The sequence below is a fragment of the Phocoena sinus genome, chromosome 13 (assembly GCF_008692025.1).
Source record: "Phocoena sinus isolate mPhoSin1 chromosome 13, mPhoSin1.pri, whole genome shotgun sequence".
Lineage (NCBI taxonomy): Eukaryota > Metazoa > Chordata > Mammalia > Artiodactyla > Phocoenidae > Phocoena > Phocoena sinus.
The window spans coordinates 88023349-88047672 of record NC_045775.1 but is presented as its reverse complement, the minus strand read 5'-3'; the positions used below and the strand labels follow the sequence as shown (position 1 = coordinate 88047672).

General features: G+C 38.7%; 1 protein-coding gene across 5 annotated transcripts in view; it reads right to left on the bottom strand.

Annotated features, from left to right (window-relative positions):
* The window catches only part of MRPS9 (mitochondrial ribosomal protein S9), a 113248-nt gene extending 89597 nt beyond the window's left edge, over positions 1–23651 (bottom strand). For 4 of the 5 annotated variants that reach the window (XM_032653159.1, XM_032653160.1, XM_032653157.1 and 1 more), the window contains exons 1-4: positions 23484–23651; positions 19771–19950; positions 9131–9193; positions 9012–9042 (exon numbers count right to left, since the gene is read on the bottom strand). In XM_032653159.1, the coding sequence (XP_032509050.1) occupies positions 9012–9042; positions 9131–9193; positions 19771–19950; positions 23484–23618 (409 nt within the window). In that variant the 5' untranslated portion in view covers positions 23619–23651. The remainder of the gene's footprint in view (positions 1–9011; positions 9043–9130; positions 9194–19770; positions 19951–23483) is intronic. The other variant, XR_004352896.1, reaches the window with a different exon arrangement.
* Between the last annotated feature and the right edge of the window lie 673 nt (positions 23652–24324).

Sequence of the window (24324 nt, the reverse complement as noted above, 5' to 3'; positions counted from 1 at the left end):
CTTTTCTCCCTAATTGCCTGCCTCCCCATGAAATCTTAATACCGCAGATACACTGCATATCCGCTGATGTATATACTGTGCCCCTCTGGAGGGCCACAAACATTGTAATGGCTAAGATTTTCTCACCTCCTGTGAACCAATTTACACCCCCTTGGGGGCAATATCACCCCCATTGGGAAAACCTACTTTAAGACTTTGGGCTTTCTAAAAACTATTTTCCCATATTTGCTTCTGGAATTTTTATATGTTTTCATGATCAGAAATTTAATCAATCTGAAATTTATGTCTGTTAGGCAGAAATCCAAACACGCATTATTTTGTCCAACAAAGAGAGTCATTACTCCATTACAGTTTTTTGAATAATACACTCTTTTCTTTTAAAACATTACCTGTACGATATGTAGGGTATCTTCCTCTTCTGGGGTAACTGGATTACACACAGAACACTTTAAGTGCATACATTTAAAATGAAGACCAACATTTCATAACGAATGGTGAAAAATGTCTAGATACAGTGCTTGGCTTGAAAAATAAAAACACGTTCTTATCCGCCAATGGCTTACTGATGAATTAAATGGTTCTCCAACGCCACTTTCAAAGACTTCATGAAATCTTGTATATTTTCCAGTATTTATAACCCTACTATGCAATTTTCAGTATATTGTGAAAGTAGTCAGAGAGTGATCAAGAAAGACAAATATCATGGTTGCAGATAAGCCTCTACTGAAAAGCTTGGAGGGATTTTGGAGTTGGGTCTCATTCCATGTGTGTGAATATGTGTGTACATGATTTTATAATATGCATTTACGTGTGTGTGTATACGTGTGTGTATATATAATTTCATTCAATCTAAGATGTCACGGACTTTAAGATACTCCATCACATATCTTATACAAAGAAAGAAAGAAAAAAAGCAAATGGTATGCAATATAGTTTACATCAATTGTAAAATGAATCCTGTTTGGTAAAGGTGTTAAAATCTGAAAAACTGTCTTAGAATTCACAAAAGATGGCAAAAACAAACATATGCTGATTGTGAATGATCTGGTCCACTGGTCTGTCTGTCTGCACCACTACCACCATTTAATTAAAATCAGTTTTTTGCTGCATTTTGATACTTCGTAGGGTAACTTCTTTCATTACTCTTATTTCTTTTAAAAATTTCTTGCTGCTTCTTGTACATTTACTCTTTCAAAATAAACTTTGAAAGTTTTTTCCAAAAGTCCTATCAGGACTTCGAAATTATATTAAATTTATTAATAATTTTTAAAGTAGCAACTCTGCAATATTATCTTTCCTTACATGAAAGTGAAATCTTTTTTCCAGCTATTCAGATTAACACTTACGATCTTTTAAGTTTTACAGTTTTCTATATAAATCCCTTACATACTTTTGGAGTTTCATTTGCATTTTAGTTTCTGTTGCTCTTGATACTGTCCCCTCAGTTATCTGTTTTCTGTAAAATCAACTTTAATTACACAATACACTTTTTTTCAAAAAAATCGACTTTATTTTTAGAGCAGTTTTAGGTTCACAGCAAAATTGAGAGGAAGGTGCAGAGGTGTCCCGCATACCTCTACCACCCCCATTATCCACATCCCACCAGATGAACCTACACCGACACATCATAATCACCCAAAGTCCATAGTTTACGTTAGGGCTCACTCCTGTGGGCACTGTATGTGTTTGTACAGATGTATAACAACATTTATCCACTGCTCTAAAAAGCCTGAGCTCTGCCTATTCCTTCCTCCCTCCCCCACGACCCCTGGCAACCACTGACCTTTTCACCGGTTCCACAGTTCTGCCTTTTCCAGAATGTCACAGAATTGGGATCACGCAGTGTGTAGCCTTTCCAGGTTGGCTTCCTTCACTTAGTAATATGCATTTAAGTTTCCTCCGTGCCTTTTCAGGGTGTGACAGCACCCTTCTTTTTAGTGCTCAACAATACTCCATTATCCGGATGGACCACAGCTGAATTATCCATTCACCAACTGAAGGACATCTTGGTTACTTTCCTTTTGGCAATTCTGAATAAAGCTGCTAATAAACAACTGCGTGCAGGTTTCTGCGTGGACGTAAGTTTTCAACTTACCTGGGTAAATGCCAAGAAGCAAATACCAAACTGCGGGATCGTACGGAAAGAGTAGGTTTCGTTTTGTAAGAAACCAGCAAGCCACCCCCAGAGCGGCTGTGCCACCCCCCGAGCCCCTATCGGTAAGGAACAGGGGCTCCTGCTGCTCCACACCCCACCGGCACTTGCTGTTGCCAGGGTTCTGGATTCTGGCCATTCTAATGGGTGTGTAGTGGTATCTCATTGTTGCTTTAATTTCTATTTCCATGGAGCATCTTTTCAAAGGCTTATTTTTCATCTGCGTATGTTCTCTGGTGATGTGTCTGTTAAAGTCTTCAGCTCATTTTTAAATCGGGTGCTTGTTTTCTTATTGTTGACTTCTAAGAGTTCTTTGTATATTTTGGATAACAGTCCTTTATCAGATATGTCTTTTCCAAGTATTTTCCTACCATCCTGTGGCTTGTCTTTTCATTTTCTTGACCACATCTTTCACAGAGCAGAAAATTTTAATTTTAATGAAATCCAGCTTATCAACTCTTTCTTTCATGGATCATGACTTTGGTGTTTTATCTAAAAAGCTATGGTGAAACCCAAGCCTTCTAGGTTATTAATTACTGATTCAGTTTCTTAAATAGGTACAGGCCTACTCACATTGTCTCCTTCTTGTGTAAGTATCATACTATTCCATAGTGTGACTCTCCAACAGTTCATCTAGCTACACTACTGATGAACATTTACATTGTTTCTGATTTTTTGCTGACACAGGCTATTCGCAATTTCCAGTCTGATGAGTGATTATGATCTCTTATCCTTAACTGACAGACATTATTTCTGATCTAATATTTTCCAACGTTTACTGGCTACTTTTATTTTCTTCATTTATGAATTACCTTCTTTCCCTTTTGCCCATTTTTCTATGAGGCTGTTTTCCTTGTTAATTTTAACAATAATTTATTCCAGACATTAGACCTCTATTGTGTTTCAAATTTTCTCCAGTCTGTTGCTTGTTTTTTAAATTTACTGTATCTTTTTTCTTCAGGGAGAAGTTTCACATTTTGAAATAGAAAATTTATTGATCTTTGTCCTCTTTGTTTGTGACTTAAGGGCATAATATTTGTTACTTAAAAATATTGATAGTTGTATGATTATCTTTCAACTGGCCACTTTATCTGATTCCATTCTAGAGTTTCAATCTCTTAATTCCAAAATCATAACGTACTTTTAAGTCGTGACCCAACTCTGTCATCTTCTGGATACAATCTATTTTTTAATATTCCATTAAGTGGATTAAGAAATAGGAGATTTCTGTCCACAGAAATGCAGAAGGATGTTTCCACCAATTTTTTTTTAAGGTTGCCACAAATTTAAAACAGAAAATGAGAATAATCCAAATGTATCGCTGATGAAAATTCATCCTCACCAAAACCAATGGCAGAACAGAAGGAAACTGAAATACAACACTCCAAACTGAATTAAATATCCTCAAACGACCATTTGGAGATTTTGGAGAACACTCTGAATCAAAAGTTCAAAACTGAGAACAAATGGACAAAAAGCCCAAAGAAATGAAAGAACTTGATTAAATTCAGGGGAGAAACAGAAAAAGTTGGAAGAATCAGAAACGTAGACTAACTTATAAGTAACCCAAAAAAGAACAGCCTAAAAACATAAATGAGGACATTTAAAAAAAAAAGTAGGGAAACAACCAAAAAAAATGAAAATGACATAAAGAAGTTAAGAGTCAGAGAGATGGTGCTTGACTTGGAAGACAATCAAGGAAGGAATAACATTTATATAATTGGAGTCCCAAGGAACAAAAACAAACAGTGGAACAGAACTAATATTCATAACTTAAAAAAAACTATTTCTGGATGTAAAGACTTGAACCTACCTATTTAAAGAGCTCATTGTCACCACTGTAATCTAACCCTCAATAATCAACTAGATGCCATATTTTCATAAAGCTACTAGATAGGTTTAGATTAAGAATCTTTAGGATCACCAGGAGGAAAGATAACCAGACTAGCATGAAACTTCTCAAAAACTACAGACAAGGCAAGGCAACGATGGAGCAGCATTTTCAAGAAACTCAAGAAAAGAAAGTATGAACCAAAGATTTTCCCCTTCCAGCCACGCTGTCCTTCAAGTATCAAGGCTATAAAAAAACAATTTTAAAAACATAAGAACTCAGGGAATTTATATCTATGAGCCCTTTTTCAAGGATCTACTAGAAAATGAACTCCATTCAACCAAGAGATGACCAGGGAGACCTTAGCAGAAGGAGTTATGGACAGTATTTAATAAGCTAATTGTAGACTTAAAACTAAAACAAGGACGAGCAAGAAGTGCACAACAGAAAATGTTAAAAAACCACAAGTATGTATGCGTGTATGTAGGTATATATTTATATAGTTGAAATTCAATGTTTTTAAAACAGTTCTTGTCCACCAAAATACATAAAGGCAGAGAAAGATCACAATTTGTTTGTAACCGAGGAGACCATCACGTTACTGAGGTCATCAGTACACTCCACGCCACACTGATTTCTTTGTGTGGATTTGGCCACCATGCTGTCATCAGCTGGCAGGAGGCTCACAGGATCTCTCCATGACTAGCATTTCAGCTTCACCTATACTCTGGCATGTTTTTATAAAACAGTATCATTTTAACAAATTTCAGAACAATTCAGTTTGAATGTTTCCTGTATTCAGATATCCAAATAATGATATTCTACTGTAATGCTTATATAGTTTTTAGTTTTGTATTTTCTAAGTGGGCACTCATAACACCTGTGCATATTAAGTGATTTATTCCTAATTTCTTGCCTTTTTTAATCATACTGGTTAAGACTTTCAAAATAAAAATGAGTACCAGAGGCAAGTGTAGGCATACTTGTCTTATTCCTGAACTTAATGTAAAGGAATCCAATGATATGTTTTTAATGTAAAGGAATCCAATGATATGTTTTTTAATCTGATGTGTTTCTGTTACTCATGATAGTCTTTCTCAAACTAAGAAAATTTCTTTCTATTTCTAGTTTAAGAGTTTTTAACCAAAAAATAAATGCTGAATTTTGTTAAATAACTTTTTATTCATCTTCGGAAATATTTTTTCCCTGACTCAGTTAACACAGAGGACTACATTAATAAATTCCTAATGTTAAACCACCCTTATATTCCTGGGGGGTGGGGGGCAGAGATCCTATTCTCTATAATGCTGCATTGGGTTTGCTATCATTTAATTTAGTAAAAATACAGTGTAGGTTTCTTGAAGGTGAGCTTAGAAGTTTATGTTATCCTTTTTCTGCTCTGCAGCAGTTCACATAATATCAAAGTTAGAAACTTTTTCAAGGTATGACAGACCTCACCGACAAAACTTTCTGGGCTGTGTGCCTCTTTGGTTAGGTCTTTGATTACCTTTGACTTCTCCAGCTTTTAGTCTAACCAGCATTTCCTAATTAAGACAATTTTGGGAATGCTGTTTTTCTTTAAACTGTGTGAGTGGGGTTTGAGCTACACTCTGGATCCACAACTGCCTGGGCCCACCTACGTCCTCTGCCTCGGCCACTTCCCAGCTATGTGCCCTGGGTAAGTTTACCCAACACATCTGAAAAATGGGGAAAACAATATTATCTACTTATGAAAACTGCTGGGAAGATTATGAGTTAATGCATGCAAAGCACTGAGAACTGTGCCTGGCCTGCTCTAAGTTTTAATAAATACTAGTTACTATATTATTTAGGATATTTTTCAGATTAATAAGAATCAAGTTACCCATAACAATCTCACACTTTTAAATATCCTCTGAATATTATTATGTAAAATTATTAACGTTGTCCTCTTATGTTTTCTCTCTTTTTCCATTAACCAGACTTGCTAGAATTTGATCAATTCCACTGGCTTTTTCAAAGAGTTAGTTGGTTTTATTGTCCTACCCCTTCTTTTAAAAATCTTTACTTCATTCATCCATTTCATTCTTTTCCTGCCTTTTTTTTTGCGGTACGCAGGCCTCTCACTGCTGTGGCCTCTCCCGTTGCGGAGCACAGGCTCCAGACGCGCAGGCTCAGTGGCCATGGCTCACAGGCCCAGCTGCTCTGCGGCATGTGGCATCTTCACGGACCGGGGCACGAACCCACATCCCCTGCATCGGCAGGCGGACTCTCAACCACTGCGCCACCAGGGAAGCCCTTTTCTGCCTTCTTGAACTGAATACTCAACAGTTCATTTATTTCTAGTCTTTCTTAATAACTAATAAATATATGTTTGCTTCTGCATAAAACACTGTCCGTCTCCCATAGGGCTTAATATGAACTGTCATATACTTCTAAATAGTCTAAAATCTCAATTTTGATTTCTCTTTAACCCAAAAGTTTTATGGTTCTATCAATTTTAATTCAGAATATCTAATCTACAAAATTTCTATTTTTATAATTTGTTAGGTTTTCTCTACAACCTATTACATCATATTCTATTAATATTCCATTGGCATCCGCATAGAAAATGTATTCTTTGTACTTGTATCTGTAACTATAAAATCATGCTGTGTTATTCAAATTCTTTACAGCCTTAGTTAACAGCTTTTGCTTTAAACATTTCAACGCTAAATGCTTGGTGCAAAAAGGTTCATGGTCGTCAAATCCATTTAATGGATATTAGGTTTTATCGATATAGATTAACATTCTTGTCTCACTGAACCATTCCCGAACCTCCCTGAATTCCATTCTGTCTGGCATTAGGTGCTACTCCTTGCTTCTGTCATCAACCGGGTACATATCTTTGTTTTTCCCAATATTTTTATCACTTACTTTAAAAAGTAGAGCAGCTTTTTTATGTTAACTCAATCTGGAAGCTTCCATCTTTTAATATGGGAAGTGGCAGCACATTACAAGTGCCATAATCTATTCAAATCTAAAGTTCACTGATTTTTTTAACATAAAAAATCAATTTGTCCTATTTACAAAGTACAGCAAAATTGGTAGTAGATGGCAAAAAGTACTCTGCTGATTCTAAAGGCATACTGTTTAAACACAGTTAAATATACTTCACTGAATTGTAAGAAAATCCTATCAACACTGACATATTTCCAAAATAACACACAGGCATTTTGCAGGGACACACGGACATTTCAGTTTTTACATTCCAGCTGATAGTAGTAACAACTTTCTAATATTCAGAAGCTGGTATGATCTGAAAGAAAGAACCAGTCTCAGAGGGGCAGATATACAAGAACAGATGCAACTAGTAGAGATATACAGAACAAAGAGAGGAAGAGACATAAGTGAGGAGACTGAGAGGTTGAAAAATGGGGGGAAAAAAAGCAATTTTTTTCCCCACTAAAAAAAGGGGAAAAAAATCACTATCATTACAAACATTTACAGAAAAGCCACTAAGTGTAAGTTACTGTGCCTTGTGCATAGTTTTATTTCTAGAAAACTGAACTGCATCTTTAAATGTGATGTGTACTTTTAATATAGCCTTCATCTATTATCTTCCCGGAAGCTATTAACTGAATTGATGTCATAGTTTATTATCAACCACATCTAAGAATTCAGAAAATACAAAAGACAGAATATTTATTAAAAGATTCAAAATAAAAATTATCATGTAAAGAGAAGCAGAGAAAAATGACGGAACGCCTAGCTTTGAACAAAGGTGACTCAGCAAAAACATCAACGCAAAACAAAGACATTTTTAATAAAAAGATCTGCTCTCTCACCAACCTCTATTTATCAGCTCTGCGACACCCTGATGCTGCCTGTAAACCGAGCATCTGTGGCCAGGTGACCCTCCAATGTATCCACACATTTTTGCTGCTGAGTTACACACCTACTAAGAGTCAACTGTGTTTATTCCCAAAACCTGTTTATTAGAATTGTACTTATTTCTGTAATTACATGAATCAAGTATTCCATAAACAGATGAAACATGGGTGGAAACAGAAAAGACAGTTGATGCTGCTATCAAAACGAAGTTGAATGCTTTAGAAAGATTCAAAGGCAAGTTACTAAAAAAAAAAAGTCTGCTCAACTTCTGTGTAGTCAGGGGAAAATCGGTAGAAATATAAACATATTCTGCACTCAGATTCCTTAGGAAGTTTAAGTTCTTCACTCCACTGTAAGGAAATCAAAACTAAAAACCTCTGATGATGTATCTCAGGGGCAGAGGCACGCAAAAGAAATGAGGAGGAACAGATACATCCTCGAAGAAAAACCCTCTAGGGCTATAGCAAAAGACTGATGAATATAAATTTATATTTGAGTGTTTTAAAGAAATGATTTCCGGCTTTAATACTTTTTAAAGTAACTGACAATGCACCCCCCCGCAAGCTTTTCCAAGAAGTTTCTAATGTAAATTAGAAAAGAGTAAATATGTTATTTTCTGGTGACCTTAAAGCTTGTCCTATGCTTTCAAGATTTTAGTTTACACATTTAAAAGGTAAAGAGAAAAATCTTAAAAGAAACCAGAGAAAACAGAGGGCCAGCTAAGAATGTTGGCTAACTGCTCATCAGGAACAACGCAAGGCAAGAGACAACAGAATCACATCAATAAAGTAATAAAAGTCAAAAAAGAGGGGAGGGAATCTATATTCAGTGAAAACATGCTTACAAATTGAAGAAAATTTTTAAATTTTCATATTAAAAAAAGTTGAATTTGTCTCCAGCATATCTGTACCCAGCTCTTCTTCAAAAAGGCGTATTAGAATGCAAATAAAATGACATTAGTATAGGCATAAACTCTAACCTGATCTAATTTTAATATTTAATTAAAAAGAAACAGTTTGTAAACTCCATTCATTATTAGTTATAAAGTACTCCTGACTTATTTCACGACTACCATGACATAGGAGGGCATCTCCATAACACCTGAGTGGCTGCTGATACATAACATGGCACTGTAGGAAAGAAAGAACTATCTGTTTTATTCTTGAACAAACTTACCTCTTTGTTTAGGAAAAATCTCTTCAGGATGCTGTAAAATAAATTAAAAATGCATTAGGTAATTGCTGTAAGATATAAACCTAAGTGAAATTTGTAAAAATATTAATGAAGATAACTACCTTCATTATTGGCCGGGCTCGCTTCTCAAACAAACCACTGGGAAAAAGGTAAGCAATCGCTCTCTGAAAATACACACAAAGGTTAATTAACAATTGCTATAAAAACAAGTCACGTTATGACTAATAGTAACTGAGTGCTTACCATGTGCCAGATATCGAACCAAGAGTTTCACGTACATTATCTCACCTTGTGATCTTCTAAATGGGATAATAAAATTACCACATATACATTCCCCAAAAGAAAAAAATTTGTAACTGTTAAACTAGTCATTAACAATTTTCAAGTGTCCACTTCAAACATGAGTGTGCTACCACAAATAACCCTCCTCTCTCCTTTTTAAAGGAAACTGGAGGAGCCCCTGTACGAGTGCCGGGCCAGGGCCCAGGAGCATCCTCCCAGCCCCAGGTGGCAGGCGGATGTCCACATACAGAAGACTGAAAAGGGCAGGCCCTACATCCCACCCACCGTGATACCTGGATGTTTTCAGAAGCTCTTTTGAACGTTTCCTAGAACTTGGGAGAGGTTTTTAAACTACCTGTTTCCAAACATGTTCTCTTCAATGTCTGTTTTGCAGTGGGGACGCTCTTGACATTCTGAATGTGATGCTCCCCTGTAGGCAACTTCCCCTATTCGGCGGGTCATTTAATATCCCTGGCCCTTTCCCCAAAGTCCGTGCCAGGAACAACCCCAGTGCTTGTGACAAATCTCACCCCTACACGTGTCCAAAGGCGCTTCACCTCCTGCGAGCAGGACTGCCCCCAACTTGCGCAGGCCCCTACAGCCTCCTCCTACACCCACCCACCCACCACCCCACCCACAATTAAAAGGAAAAACAAGCACAGAGGCCACGCGTTTTCACGTCTGTGGGCGCTGGCAGGCGGAAAGTCAGTGGCCCCTCTCTGAGCTCTAAATGACCCGGCAGCTCCTGCAGACCCAGTGCTGCTCTTTTAGGGCCTGTCCTCTCCACGCAGCAAATGTGCTGGACCAGGTTCTGCTCCTGGAAGCAGGGGCCTATAATTTGGGGGTATATTCAATTATATTAGGGAGCCCAGCTGTGTCTCTGGGTCAAGCGTCATTCCTTCAGCCTTCTGGCAATAAAACTGACACTAAAAACAAAAACAACAACAACAAAAAACTTGGCTCACATATCAGAATCCTAACTTTGTGAACTTTCTTTTCTTTTTGAAAAACCAGGGGCTCCTCTCCCTTCCTTCTCTGAAGAAGAAAAGGTGGACTTTTTATTTAATAAGTGATGTTGAGACAACTGATTGCCATTTGAAAAAAGGTAAAACTTGATCCAAACCTCACACCATACACCAGAGTAGCTCCAAATGAGTCAGAGAGCCAAACCTGGAAAATGAAACCAAACGAGTACCAGAAGACAACATGTATGAACTCCTTTATAACCTAGACATGGGAAAGTCCTTCTTAACTACCATCCAAAATTCAGAAGGAAAGAAAAAAAATTGACCTATTAAACTACAGAAAAGAAAAATATGGCTCAAATATATTCAGAAAAAAAAAGGAGTAATTAAAAAAAAGGAGCAATTAAAACTATTGAGATAACACTTTTCATCTAACAGGACTAACAAAAATTCGAAAGCTTCACAGCATACTGCTGGCAAGGTTACAGAAACACCCTGATGCCTTGCTGGTGGGAGTGTACAACCTCCAGGGTTGGCAGTCTGCTAATATCTAACAAGACTACATATACGTTTCCCACAGCAATTCCACTTCTACAAATTTACCCTGAAGATACACCCCCACGAATATAAAACAACACAGCATAGGCTGTTAACTGATTTATAAGAACACAATACTAGAAACAACCAAATTATCATACACAAGAGGTTAGCTGAATAAATGAAGGTACATCTATGCCATCAATTACTCTACGGCTGAACAGAAGACTGAGAAAAGCAAGATGCAAAAGAAATATACTTAGAATGGGGTCACTGGTGTAAGAAAGAGAAACAGAAGTAAGAAAATACATACTGGAGTAGGAAAAAAATATACATAGGTTTCTTTCTGCAAACATAAACACAGTCTTTTTTAAAGCAGTTTTCTGATATGTTATTCAGAAGTATCTATATTAGAATGATAAAAATTGCAGAATTTAAATATTTCGCTAAGTGAAGTTAAGTCAACCAGAAAACCACTGGAGGAAGGTGGTGAAGGAAATACATGACTCTGCTAGCGTTAACCTCGCTGTCAACTGTTAGGTTCTAGGATTCCTGTATGTGTGTGGCACTTACCAGGCACCAGAGAACATGTACCAGCAGGAAATGGCCTATACCCTCTCGAGCATCTTAAAACTGGAGGAAAATTGGCATTCACATCTGAATTGTGGTTTGGCCCACTTGGACCAAGTTTATCAACCATGACGGATTAACAGAAATGTCACAATTAACTGAAATAAGTACTTTTTCACTTCTGAACAAGCTACATGAAAAACTATTATTTACACTAAGAAACACCAGGCGCAGTGGTTAAGAATCCGCCTGCCAATGCAGGGGACACGGGTTCGATCTCTAGTCCAGGAAGATCCCACATGCCGCAGAGCAACTGAGCCCGAGAGCCACAACTACTGAGCCCGTGTGCCACAACTACTGAAGCCTTCATGCCTAGAGCCCGTGTTCAGCAACGAGAAGCCGCCGCAATGAGAAGCCCGCGCACCACAACGAAGAGTAGCCCCCGCTCGCCGCAACCAGAGAAAGCCCGCGCACAGCAACAAAGACCCAATGCAGCCAAAAATAAATAATTAATTTTAAAAAATAATAAACTAAGAAACACCCAACCTTTCACAAAAACAAAACCCAAAAATACGTGTATCAGTTGGGACCCAATTAATGATTCTTCAAGAAGCTTTAAAACAGTATTACTAGCCTAACATTTTTATTTGTTTCAGGCTTAGCATTTGTTTCAAGAAACCTATTCTCAGCTGAGGAACCAGACTTTGGATGTGGCCTGTAGGTAAACACACTGGTATTCAAACATCATCAATATCCATGAACATACACCTGAAATAGACACTAAACCTTGCCGTACTCTGATTTAAGGTTGTTGCTGCCTTAATCTTTCAGTTTTACATTCACTCAGAAGAAAATCTGAGCCACAGGAATAGAAAACACTTACGGGCATTTTCCTACAGTAAGCTCTAGCTTAATATTTCCTACATTAAGTTCTGGAATTTGTATGGAATTGAACTTGGCAAAGTTCTCAAGTGTTTTAAAGTAATGTCACATTTGAAAAAATTGTTAGACATATGTATGGCTTAGGTTCAATGGTTGGTTGTCACAAAAACAAAAAAACATAACACAAAAAACCTTGCTCTGCCAGGAGTATACATTTAGTGACAAGTATAGAACCCTTTAGAAATTTATTAGACTATGGCATGGTTTACCTGAATCCAAAACAAAAAAAGTACTGAATAAAAAAAAAGAATGTAAACTAAAGAAAAAAAATTAATCCAAGTAAGTCACCAAATAAAGTAATTCTCATTTGTAAACATGTTGTTTACATCTCTGGATTTTCACTAGAATACTGGTAATTCAAGTGTTCCCTAAAATGAAGGCAAAGTATTTAACTATATTCTTAGGCTTATGTCAAAGTGTAAAAGGATTGCAAACTCAATCCAGGAGAAGGAAGCACTGGGTCAGGAATGCAATCTCTATTAATTAGGCATCCCAGCTGGGCAGTGGGTTTGCAGCTGTTAACTTGATCAATGACTTACCTAAATGTCATCTCTACTGATTCGCTTATAAATTACCAGCAAGTGAGACTAATGTACAGGTGCTGATTTATTTAAACTGTTCTCTACAGTTCTACACAGCTTTATAAACTGCATCTGGCACCTAATGTTAGCTGTCAGTTGTACTTAGACATGCCTGTCCTAACGACTCTGTTCATTAGAAGTGAGCACAAATTATGAAATATTGTGAAAAATGATACATCAAATGGAATGGGCACAGCAAATCAATTAGAGAAACTTCACACAGCATATTCACACTCTGGAGAACAAAACATTCAGGTTTTGGAAGGAGGTCTATAATACCAATTAAAAAGTGATTGGTAGGGCCTCCCTGGTGGCGCAGTGGTTGAGAGTCCGCCTGCTGATGCAGGGGACGCGGGTTCGTGCCCTGGTCCGGGAGGATCCCACATGCCGCAGAGCGGCTGGGCCCGTGAGCCACGGCCGCTGACCCTGCGCGTCCGGAGCCTGTGCTCTGCAACGGGAGAGGTCACAATGGTGAGAGGCCCGCGTACCGCAAAAAAAAAAAAAAAAAAAAAAAAGTAATTGGTAGACTTCAGCAGTATTATATATCAATTTGCTGGCTTTTTTCCTGAAATTCTAGAGTAATGCAGAACTTAACTTTTAATTCCCAAATAAAGACATTAGTAAATGCAAGTGCTATTCTGTATCCATAATATTTAATATAACCGAAATGTCTCCAACTTAAAATTTATAAGCTTAATTCAAAAAGGAAAATGCAAATATCAGTGGTCCTCAACCTTTCTGTGTTTACAGCATGATTCTGCGAAAAAGAATTTTGATGGTACACGTGAGAGGATGAAAAGGGTGAGCAACACGACACAGATCGTCTACTCCAGCACAGCGGTGTGTGACAACGCCTATGGAATTCCAAGGCCCTGACCACTGATCAGCCTTGAGCCTTCGGTCACGATTTGAGGAAAACATTTCTGCCCACCTCTGTTACACACTACAGGGCTATTTCTTACAGTTCCCATACACACAGACTCTTCTTTTGACCAAACTGTAACTGCTTTACACTGAATTACAAACTCCGTTCAGCTCAATGTTCATCGGACAGACTCCTCCATGGAGTAACATACACCGTCTCAGACAAGAGTCCTTTTCACACTGATCAACATCTGGAAATCACCTGGGAAAGATTTATGGCACAGGAGTTGAGAAACACGGCATTAAGATCTATTTTCAAAATATTTAGCATGCATCTGAGTACTTTCAGCAAGACACCAAACACACATACACTGCACTGCTTGTCAGAGGGACCTGTGTGTCCTCCTGTCAGATCTTCCGGGGGTTACCAGCAGCACCAGTGATTCACAGAGAAAGAGCAGCAGGCCGTTCCTTTCTTTTCAATGTAACTTAAGAAATTAGGCAAAAATTAAACTGTTTTGAAATGGAGAAAATCTACACCTAATTTCTTTTTAGTTAATTTGCTATTTCACCAACTAAAAAGGATATTTTTCATATAAATTTAATGCCATCAGTGAGCATTAAACATTTTGCAAAACAAAATTTCTAGCAGATACACAACGCTGTAGCTTTAATAATAAAAAAACCTTCTGAATAATGTACCTTTAAATGTCCACAGTGACAAGCAGGATGATTTTTATCTGTAAAGTTTACCTGTCACATTTCCTTTTCTTTCACTAATCCACAACAGTACTCTTGTTTAAAGGCGTATTAAATTAAGGGTGCACTAGCATAAAAGATTACCCAGGTGTAATTTTCACACATAAGTTGTATACACTTCACTCAGTGAGGCCAGAGGCCGTATTTCTATTCAAGCTCAACCTTCTGGAATAAAGTTGTAAACCTAGAAATCAATGAAAAAGGCCTATGAAGAGCTGAAGCAGCTACTATAAACTCATGCTTTCCTCATGCTGAGTCCAGTGGCTCCTGGTTTTAATCCACACGCCTAACAACCTTCGCTATGCCAGAAGGCCAGCAGGCAAAGGGAGCGGCAAGGGGCAAAGACAGACACCTTGATAGGAGAGGAGACAGGGCAGAGCCAGGCCACTCAGTACAGCGACACACACACACCACGGGCCTCCGCAGTTTAACAACCACTCTCGGCAGGAACATCCTGAGGCCCTCGAAGGTTAAATTACACTCTCTCTATTCCACTACATAAGGCTGGGGAGACTGCAGTTTATTTTAGAAAATGCTACCAAAAAATTTAATCTTTGAAAGTGTGGGAAAAACAGACTTTGGATACAGCAACACCGCGTACAGCTTTGATTTCCTCAACAATAAATACCTACTCTGTAGGTTTTTATGAAGATTAAATGTGCAAATGTATATCAGGCTCCCAGACAGCATCTTGCACATACATACGAGGTTTTCAGTAAGTGGTGGTATTTTTCTTTTCAAATAACAATTAAAAGTAAGTTTCTCTCATCTAGGAAATTCCCTTTTGTAGACGATCTAATTTCCTGATCATATTATTAAGAGACAAATTACAATACCTAGTTTTAATTTATATATTAAAAGTCAACATATTATAAAAAGCATTCATGATATCTAAATACGTAATAGCAACCATAATGTTCTTCTGAAGATTATCTGGAAGCTTAAAATATTTTCCTGATTTTGGATATCAAATTATTTATTTTTGTCTTTAGAAATAACCAAGCATTCTGTCAGTATGGAAATGTTAAATAGGACTTAGCTATACTGTCTCTCTTTCAGGTTATATACACAGCCAAACCTGTTACAAAAATAATAGTTCCAAATAAATAAATGAAAACAGGAACTACAAAATGATAAATTCCCATATATTTTCAGTGCTTTGGAAACGGTGGCTGTCATCGTCCTCTTCTGCTTTTACATCTACTCAGATGTCAAAGAAGGTCCTCTCAATTTAATAAAATGCCAGAAGAGGTAATTGACATAAAACGTGAGACTGAGTGAAGCACATCAATCATTTGTAGGAAAGTCGAGCACAGCAGAACCAAGGGGCCCACGTCAAGGAAAAGGGATCACACTTCCACAGGGCTTTCAGACACGAGCGAGGTGAGACAACACACCACCCTACAGTACAATACAAACTCTGGCTGAAGTGGCTCCTGATAAATCAATGTTCCCAAGAGGACTGCAGATTCTCCTCCCCAACATTCTGTCTCATGGAAGACTTGTATGACCAAGGCAATCAGAAAACTAGTGACTGATTCAAGTCATGGTAGATTTTATTTATTACAATAAAATCTGCCATAGGAACAATAACATAACACATTAATCTCACGCTCCTTAGTTATATTCTGAGGTAGGCGAGCAAGTATTATTATTTTAGAGATGAGGAAACCTAGTGACCGTGCTGTGACCGGTCTGACATTACAATGCCAGTCAGTGATGCTGCAAGGACTCTCCTAATGCCAGGTTCTGCATCTTTCTACAACGTCACTTCAACTACAACAAATTTATCTTTTAAAAGAATGTTAATTTAACCACAAAGTTCTACATGTTCTGCATCTATATTCCTCACAAGAAATCCAGCTTCATTTTAAAACATTTTACATATTTTAAAGAAGTGATTGGACTTTCTTCATAACAATTCATGATTTCATTACTTTATTGTCTAAATCTAAGGAAGATTTTTATTATGTTCTATTAGCACAATGACACAAAATAACATCAACTTACTTTCACTACACACACACACACACACACACACACACACACACACACACACGAGTTTTACAGAAAAGCTGCCACCCCTCACATTTACTGTGTGATGTTAAACACACCTTCTCTGGAAACAACTCAATATTTTAAGAAGCAGAACTAAAAATATTGTTTCTACCTGACTGAATGACAGAATCTTTTAGATTTCTCTAAATAATACAAAAAGGATCCTTTAGATGAAGACACCAATGTCTGTCTGTTTTAAACCCCTTAAAGAAAAAAATTTTTAAGTATTTTAATATATGAAGAAAACTGTTTTAGATCTTCAATATTTTTGCCTAAATGCGTTTCACAGATGATTGCAGCAATCATTATTTTAGCAATTGGTTAGTAGCAAGGAGAAACCAGTTTCTAAAACTCATATAATAACGAATGGCTTAATCTGAATACAATGGCACTTAATTTACCTATGTGAAAATTATACAGCAAGCCTAGACTTTTAACTAGGTAATTGAATTAAATTATAGGTCATGTCTACTCTGTAAAAATTAAAACTATTTTCATGAGGATTTAACATCTCAAACTAGCATTCTGATTAAACAGCCAAACAATGAACTCACACCACTCTAAACAACATAATTCATGTGTAATACTTATGTCGTGAAAATGCTCATCCCTTCAGATAGATTTACAAAACTACTGAATGATTCTGTTTCTCTCACTGAGCTAAATATATTCCATGTACACCTAAAAAGGTAGTGAAGAGATGCTCAAAAATGCCTTAGTGGTAAAGTCAGTTAGGTAGTGGGATCCTCTTCCTGAGAACAGTTACTCAGGGACACACAGATCACAAGGGGAGAGGGGAGGACCATTTTTAAAAGCAGACAGTAATTATCAAAAATCAAAAACAGAAATACACACACAAATCCCAGGCCCAGAGGCCTTCACTGATGAATTCAACCAAACATTTAAAGAAGAATTAATACCAATTCTTCACGAACAATTCCAAAAATAAAAGAGAATTTCCCAACTCATTCTGTGAGACCAGTATTACCCTGATATCAAAATCACAGACATTACAAGAAAAGAAAAAATACAGATAAGTATTAATTAGATGCAAAAATCCTCAGCAAAACACTAGCAAACCAATTCCAGAAACACATAAAAAAGATGACCCACCCTGACAAAGTGGGATTTGTTCCAGGAACACAAGGTTGGTTTAACATCTAAGTCAATTGATGCAAAAAATAATAAATAAATAACCCATATCCTTTAAAATATAGTTAAAATCTCTGATTCTTGTGAGTCTTAACTGACATCTAACACTTTGTTTAAAAGGGTTGGCTGGGGGGCTTCCCTGGTGGCGCAGTGGTTGAGAGTCCACCTGCCAATGCAGGGGACGCGGGTTCGTGCCCCGGTCCGGGAGGATCCCACATGCCGCGGAGCGGCTGGGCCCGTGGGCCATGGCTGCTGAGCCTGCGTGTCCGGAGCCCGTGCTCTGCAACGGGAGAGGCCACAACAGTGAGAGGCTCACGTACCAAAAATAAATAAATAAAATAAAATTAAGAAAAAAGAAAAAAAAAAAGGGTTGGCTGGGGCTTCCCTGGTGGTGCAGTGGTTGGGAGTCCGCCTGCCGACGCAGGGGACATGGGTTTGTGCCCCAGTCCGGGAAGATCTAGACCCGTGAGCCATGGCTGCTGAGCCTGCGCATCCAGGGCCTGTGCTCTGCAATGGGAGAGGCCACAATGGTGAGAGGCCCGCGTACCGCAAAAAAAAAAAAAAAAAAAAAAAAAAAAGGGGTTGGCTGTTAAGAAGTAATGTTTCATTGAATAATGTTAAAAAAAAAAAAAAAAAATCTTCATTTGCTTCCATGATTCCCAGAACAAATTACAGGTAAAACAAGTTTGTCCTTTATGATTGACTTTGTGATTTGTTATGTCATAAACTTTTTTGGGGTTTGTATTTGTCTCCTTAGTCCTAAGAACAACATGGAGATAGTCATCCCTATTTTAATTTAGTAAATAAATAAAGAAAAAAAAGATAAAGTAGATAAAGAAAACAAACAAAAAAAAATCAAGTAATGTGATATACCACACCAATAAAAGATATCATCTCAGTAAAAGCAAAAAAAAAAGTTGACAATATCCAAAACCCCTTTATGATAATAACGCTCAGCAAACTAGGTATGGAAAGGAATCTCCAGTACCTGATAAAGAGCATCTATAAAAACCCATAGCTAACATCATTCCCAATGGTGAAAGACGAAGGCTTTTCCCTAAGATCAGGAACAAGGTGAGAATGTCCACTCACTATTTCTATTCAGCTTTGCTGGAGGTCCTAGCCAGGGCAATTAGGCAAGAAAAAGAAATAAAAGGCATTCAGATTGGAAAGAAAGAACTAAAACTATTTCTATTTGTCAGTGGCAACATTTTATATGTAGAAAATCCTAAGAAATCCACCAAAAAACTACAAAACAATTCTATTGACAATAGAATAACTGCAAAAAGCAATTAATGTTCAGAAATAAACTTAAACAAACTCTGAAAACTGGAAAACATCACAATAAGAAATTAAAGAAGATCTAAATAAACAGAAAGACATCCCATCATCACAGATCAGAAGACTTAAGATGGCAATACTCCCAAAATTTATCTAGAGATTCAACATAATCCCTATCAAAATCCTAGCTGGCTTGCTGAAGAAACTGATTAGCTCATTCTAAAATTCATATGGAAATTCAAAGGGCAGAGAACAGACAAAATGACCTTGACAAAGAAGAACAAAGTAAGAGTACTAGCACCAGGTGGAACAGGAACAGAATTTTAGCCCTACTCTCAAATCACTCAGAACGTGCCCTCACTTTGAAGATTCAAATATATAGTTAGGTTGATAAAAACCCTGGGCTTGGGTTTACTTATGGGATTTTTCCTATAAACTTACCATTTGTTTTATCATTTTGTAAGAAAGCTGAGTTTAAGACTACATAACAGGATAAATGTTTCTAAGTCGTGTATAAACATTCATTGTGGCTCCTGTGACCTGGAATCAAGGAAAAGTATCCGTTTCTGGTGAAAATCTAAACCTCACTATACTTTATAATGCTTCAAATATAGAGTAGCATCTCTCTGAAACCACAGTTCCAACTTGCAAAATAGCAGAGTGGCATTTTTCCTTATTCTGACAGTCTGACAGCTTTCGGTATTTAAAACTCTACAACAATTACTTTTCCAACAGAGTAACTGTACTTACATCAATATCCTCTTGGGTAAAAGTTTCTGGATCTTCTCCCATCATGTTGGCCAAGTGTCTCTTTCCTATGTTGAATTCTTCAATCTGCTTTTTAATAAAATCCACTGTGTAAGTTTCACGTCTTAAGACTGCAACATTTTTCCTTGTTGTTACAACTGTGGTGTGTCTTAACCTTAATATCTAGGAGAAAATACAAATGGAAAGAAAAGATTTTAAATTAAACAATGATCTTACAGGCCACTGTCTCTAAATAAAACAAGACATTCAAATAACTCTCTTTTTATTATGGTACTCAATTGGCAGGAGTCTGGAGACAAGGTAAAGGCTTGTTAAGACAACTGTTCCCTGCTAGAAAGCTTGCTTTTAAAAGCTTCTGCTTACAAAGTTGAAACTACTAGCATTTCAACACATTACAAATAATAATAAAAAAAAAAACTGTGAGCGATATGCTACCTCCGTGTCTGCTACAAACATCCACATTTGATACCGACTGATCAATGTCGGCTGCTGTGATATTTGTCACACAACGAATGAAAAGTAAAATGCCACTCCCTTAAAAAGAATGAAAAAAAAAAAAAGAATTCATGGGTAACCTTTGTATCACACCATGACTGTCAAACTGCTTATAATAAAGCCAAAACTACTTTCATTTGTGACAGTTTAAAAAAAAAAATTCAAGTATCTTCACATAGCCATACACTTTCCAATCCTGTCCCACCGCTCTCTCACCAATTATTATACCAATTATAATTGCTATAACCAATTATTTGTTGTTGCCAGAATCCACTGACTCTGTACATCCCTGTCCCTTGTGGACCTATTACATGTTCCTAGAACAGAATACCTCTCTTTTCTCACATAACTCCTAACTGACTCTCCCAACACCTCCTCTGAGAAGCTGCCCACCACTCTACCCATCACAACTCATTTGCATTAGGCACTGCACTTCTGTGCTTTTCTGTATTTACCTTTGTAAATCTCACAGTACACTGTGCGTAGATCCTTGATATTCACGGGTTTAAAACCAGAAAAATTTGGCCATTCCCAAGTAATATTCCCTCCTCCACCCCAAATTTGGGACACTCAGATTTCTGCACTTGTACTGAGCCATTAACATGAAACGTGTATGCCACAATTCTGGTATGCAGGAGAAAACCTGGAGAGCTTCCCAACTGCGTAGCCAGGAGCCACAGCTTAACAGAACTTGTTTGTTTTTCCTTTGGCATCAGTGTCAAACATTTTTGACTGTGACCCACAGTAATAGCTACTGCTTATATCACCCCCTAGGACAGACACACACACACATATATACATAAACAAAAGGCAAAAATACCCTGTATAAGATGGACTTTGATTATTATAATTATTCTATTCTCTCTACTCCCTTCTTTAATCTCTTATGAGATTTCATAACTAATGGGTTAGGACCCAAACTAAACAAAAAACAGGTGTAGTGTTTCAGCAACTCATAAAGTGATTAAAAACTTTGTTGTTTTATGAAACATGGCCCCTAAAAGAAATATAATGATTGATACTGGAGACGGAAGTGAAGAAATGCTAATATTTAAGACAGATAAGCTCTGGGCCAGGAAAAAAGCTTTATAAATGTCTTTAGCCATACAGAAGGAACCATTAAGGGTCTGATGGGGTCAGTTAAGTCTTTCAGTTGTATCTAAGCTGTACCGCATGTGCTAACACATGTGCTGTGGAGGTATTCAGGAATTTGGGGATTCAGCATCTCAGGACCATCCCTTGAGAGTGCTAAGGGTGGACACCATCTAGTAACTGTTTGACTTCAATGATTTGTTTACTTCGCAGTGCCTGGCTCAAGTGAACTGCTCAGTAAACGTCTGCCATATGGGTGGAAAAAAAGAAAAGCTTTATTTATTTCAGGAGTGGTCAGGGAGGTGAAATTAAAGTAACAAAGGAAAATCATTTTTCACCCACCTTACTGAAAAAAATAATAATACCTAATGCAGGTGGAAAGAAGGGCATGCTTTTACATCAACGATGGACTGTGAATTGCTACAGCCTTTCTGGAGAACTATGTGGAAACATCTATTAAATGTCTACTGACATTTGCAGCAATCACCTCACAACTGGAACTCTCTCCTACAGAAATAAAAGCATCAGATACAAGATATTTGATGTAGTAAGAATTACACCAGGATGTTTACACTTTATTAGTGGGAAGAAAAAGGAAACAAAGCAAATGCCCATCAACTGTTAAATTAACTGATACATTCATACCACAGAATATTATGCAGCAGTTACACACGTAATAGGTGAGATTTCTGCTATACGTGTAAGTTAAAGAAGCAAAAAGTAGAACAGGATCCATCTTTTGAAAGTATGCATATGAATGCATGTCTATGATTAAAAGAACATCGAGAAAGACACAGAAGGATACATACGTTCAAAGGTTTGGGAGTTCCAGGGATGGAGCAGAAGTTAACAACTCTCTGTCACCTCCCCCACTTTGTGTCAACAATAACATTCTGTATGCTACAGTCCCTTTTATAGGAAATTATGCGTATACAGAAAGGATACACTCAAAAGAGATGCATGAGAAAAATAAAAACTTCCAACCTATTTTCCAGCTAAAAAATAATAAAAACAAATGTTTGATGGATAAATGGATGGATGGATGGATTGGTTGATCTGAGTTAAAACATAAAAGAAAGAAGATTTTTAAAAAAGGTGGCACTCCTTTTTCAACATTTTGATCACAGTACTTGACTTCTTTACAGTGTTTGGTACTGTCAGTCACTCTCCCTCCTTGGAACACTCTCCTGTTTTCTATGCCTCCACACTGCCTGGGTTTTCCCCTACTTCTTCGGCAGGTCATCCTCAGTCTCTTGGGTGGCTCTTCTTCCTCTGCTGTTTGTCCTTCAGGGTCCGATCCCTCTGCTTATTCCTCATTCACTACAACCTCCCCTAGATGATCTAATTCATTTCCAAGACCTCAATTACCGTCTACAAGGTAACAGAGGACTTGTAAATCAGCTTTCTTCTTTAACTTGCTTACCTATGGGTTTACTGGAAATCTACACTTGGACATCCCAAATATAACTATTTAATAGGCACAGTTATATCCAAAACTAAGCTCGTTTCCTTCCCTCTCAAATCTCGTTCCTCCTACTCAGATCCCATGTCAGTAAATCGCATCATCATCCAATCGGCTGTGAAGCTAGAATCCTGGCTTCCCACTGCCCTCAGGATTAAATTTAATTTAGAAGTTGTGATCTCCATCTCTCAGAGACAACGTACCGGGAAAATTAAGAAAACGAAAACTGCACAGATGCAAGACACTTTAAAACTGTCACACTCTCTCCTCTCCACTGTGCGACTTTCTGCATTAAGTCTTCGGGTCCCTGCAGGGGTCCAGTTCTCATCCACCTCCGCACTCTGGACCGCGGGGCTCGCGGGCAGGGCGGGACCCATCACCCACCCGGGCGGCGGGTCAAGGCAGGGGTCGCTCTAGCTCCGTCTCAGATAACTTACCCCTCACTGCACCCTGAGAAAACCAGCAACAACGTCCAGGGTGGGCACCAGAAGGCAATCCCACTCCTCTCTCTACCTCAGACCGCTGCTGAGCACCTAAGACCCCAGGGCCCCGTCTGAGGGCGTGGAGACGCCAGAGGACCGCGACGGAGCCGGCTCCACATCCGCGTGCTCCAGAGGCCAGCACTCCCACCTCTCTCAGGCCTTACCTGGCATCCGGGACTTCTCTGCAGCTTAGCAGCCGCGGCTTTCCAGAGGCCCTGTCCCCGAGCAAAGCTAACCCTACCCCCAAGAAAGAGCCGGTACGAAGCAGCTACGCCGCATGACACACGTAGAGCCGCCATGTTGGCCGCGGGAGGCGCTGGCAGTAGGACGAAAAGGCGGGGCTTGCGGACTGCGCAGGGGCTGATGGGCTCCGTGTTCTCGAGGCTGCCGGGAAGAGGCACTGGAGCAGGGGGCGTGTCCCGCGGCCAGAGGCGGCTCGCCGCTGATTGGGTGCGGGAGCCCGAGGGGCGTGTCCGACCCCGGCCCGGGGCAGGTGTTGACCGTGCGAAAGGTAGTGGGGTCTGCATCCTGGCATCGCGCATCTTCTGCGCGTCTTGTAGTCGGTTGCTCCCCGAGCCTCCTTGGAACGACTGCCACGTGGCTGTCTCGCCAGCCCTTCCGCCCCACGTCCAGCCTGCCCTAGCGCCGGCTCCCCTAATTAGCCCTGTCTTCACGCTCCATCATCACCCAGCTCCTCTCTCCGCTCGGTAGGACCGAGCTCCGTGCCTCTGCTCCCAGCAGACCCCTTCCTGGCATGGGTTTTACCTCCTCCTCCCTTCCCACGTGGATCGGGGTCCAGTGTCTCCACCCTCCTCCGGAAACTGGTTGTTTCCTAAGTGTATGAAGCGCAGGCTAACCCTTAAACCTGCGAGGACAGACACTTGTCTTTGCTTGTCACCCCCTTACGGTTAGTACTAAACCTCCCTGGAAACTCAATCAGAGCTAACTAAATGGGTATGATTATAGATGAGCATGGCTTGCCTTCTGGGGCTTTTTTACTGTTTG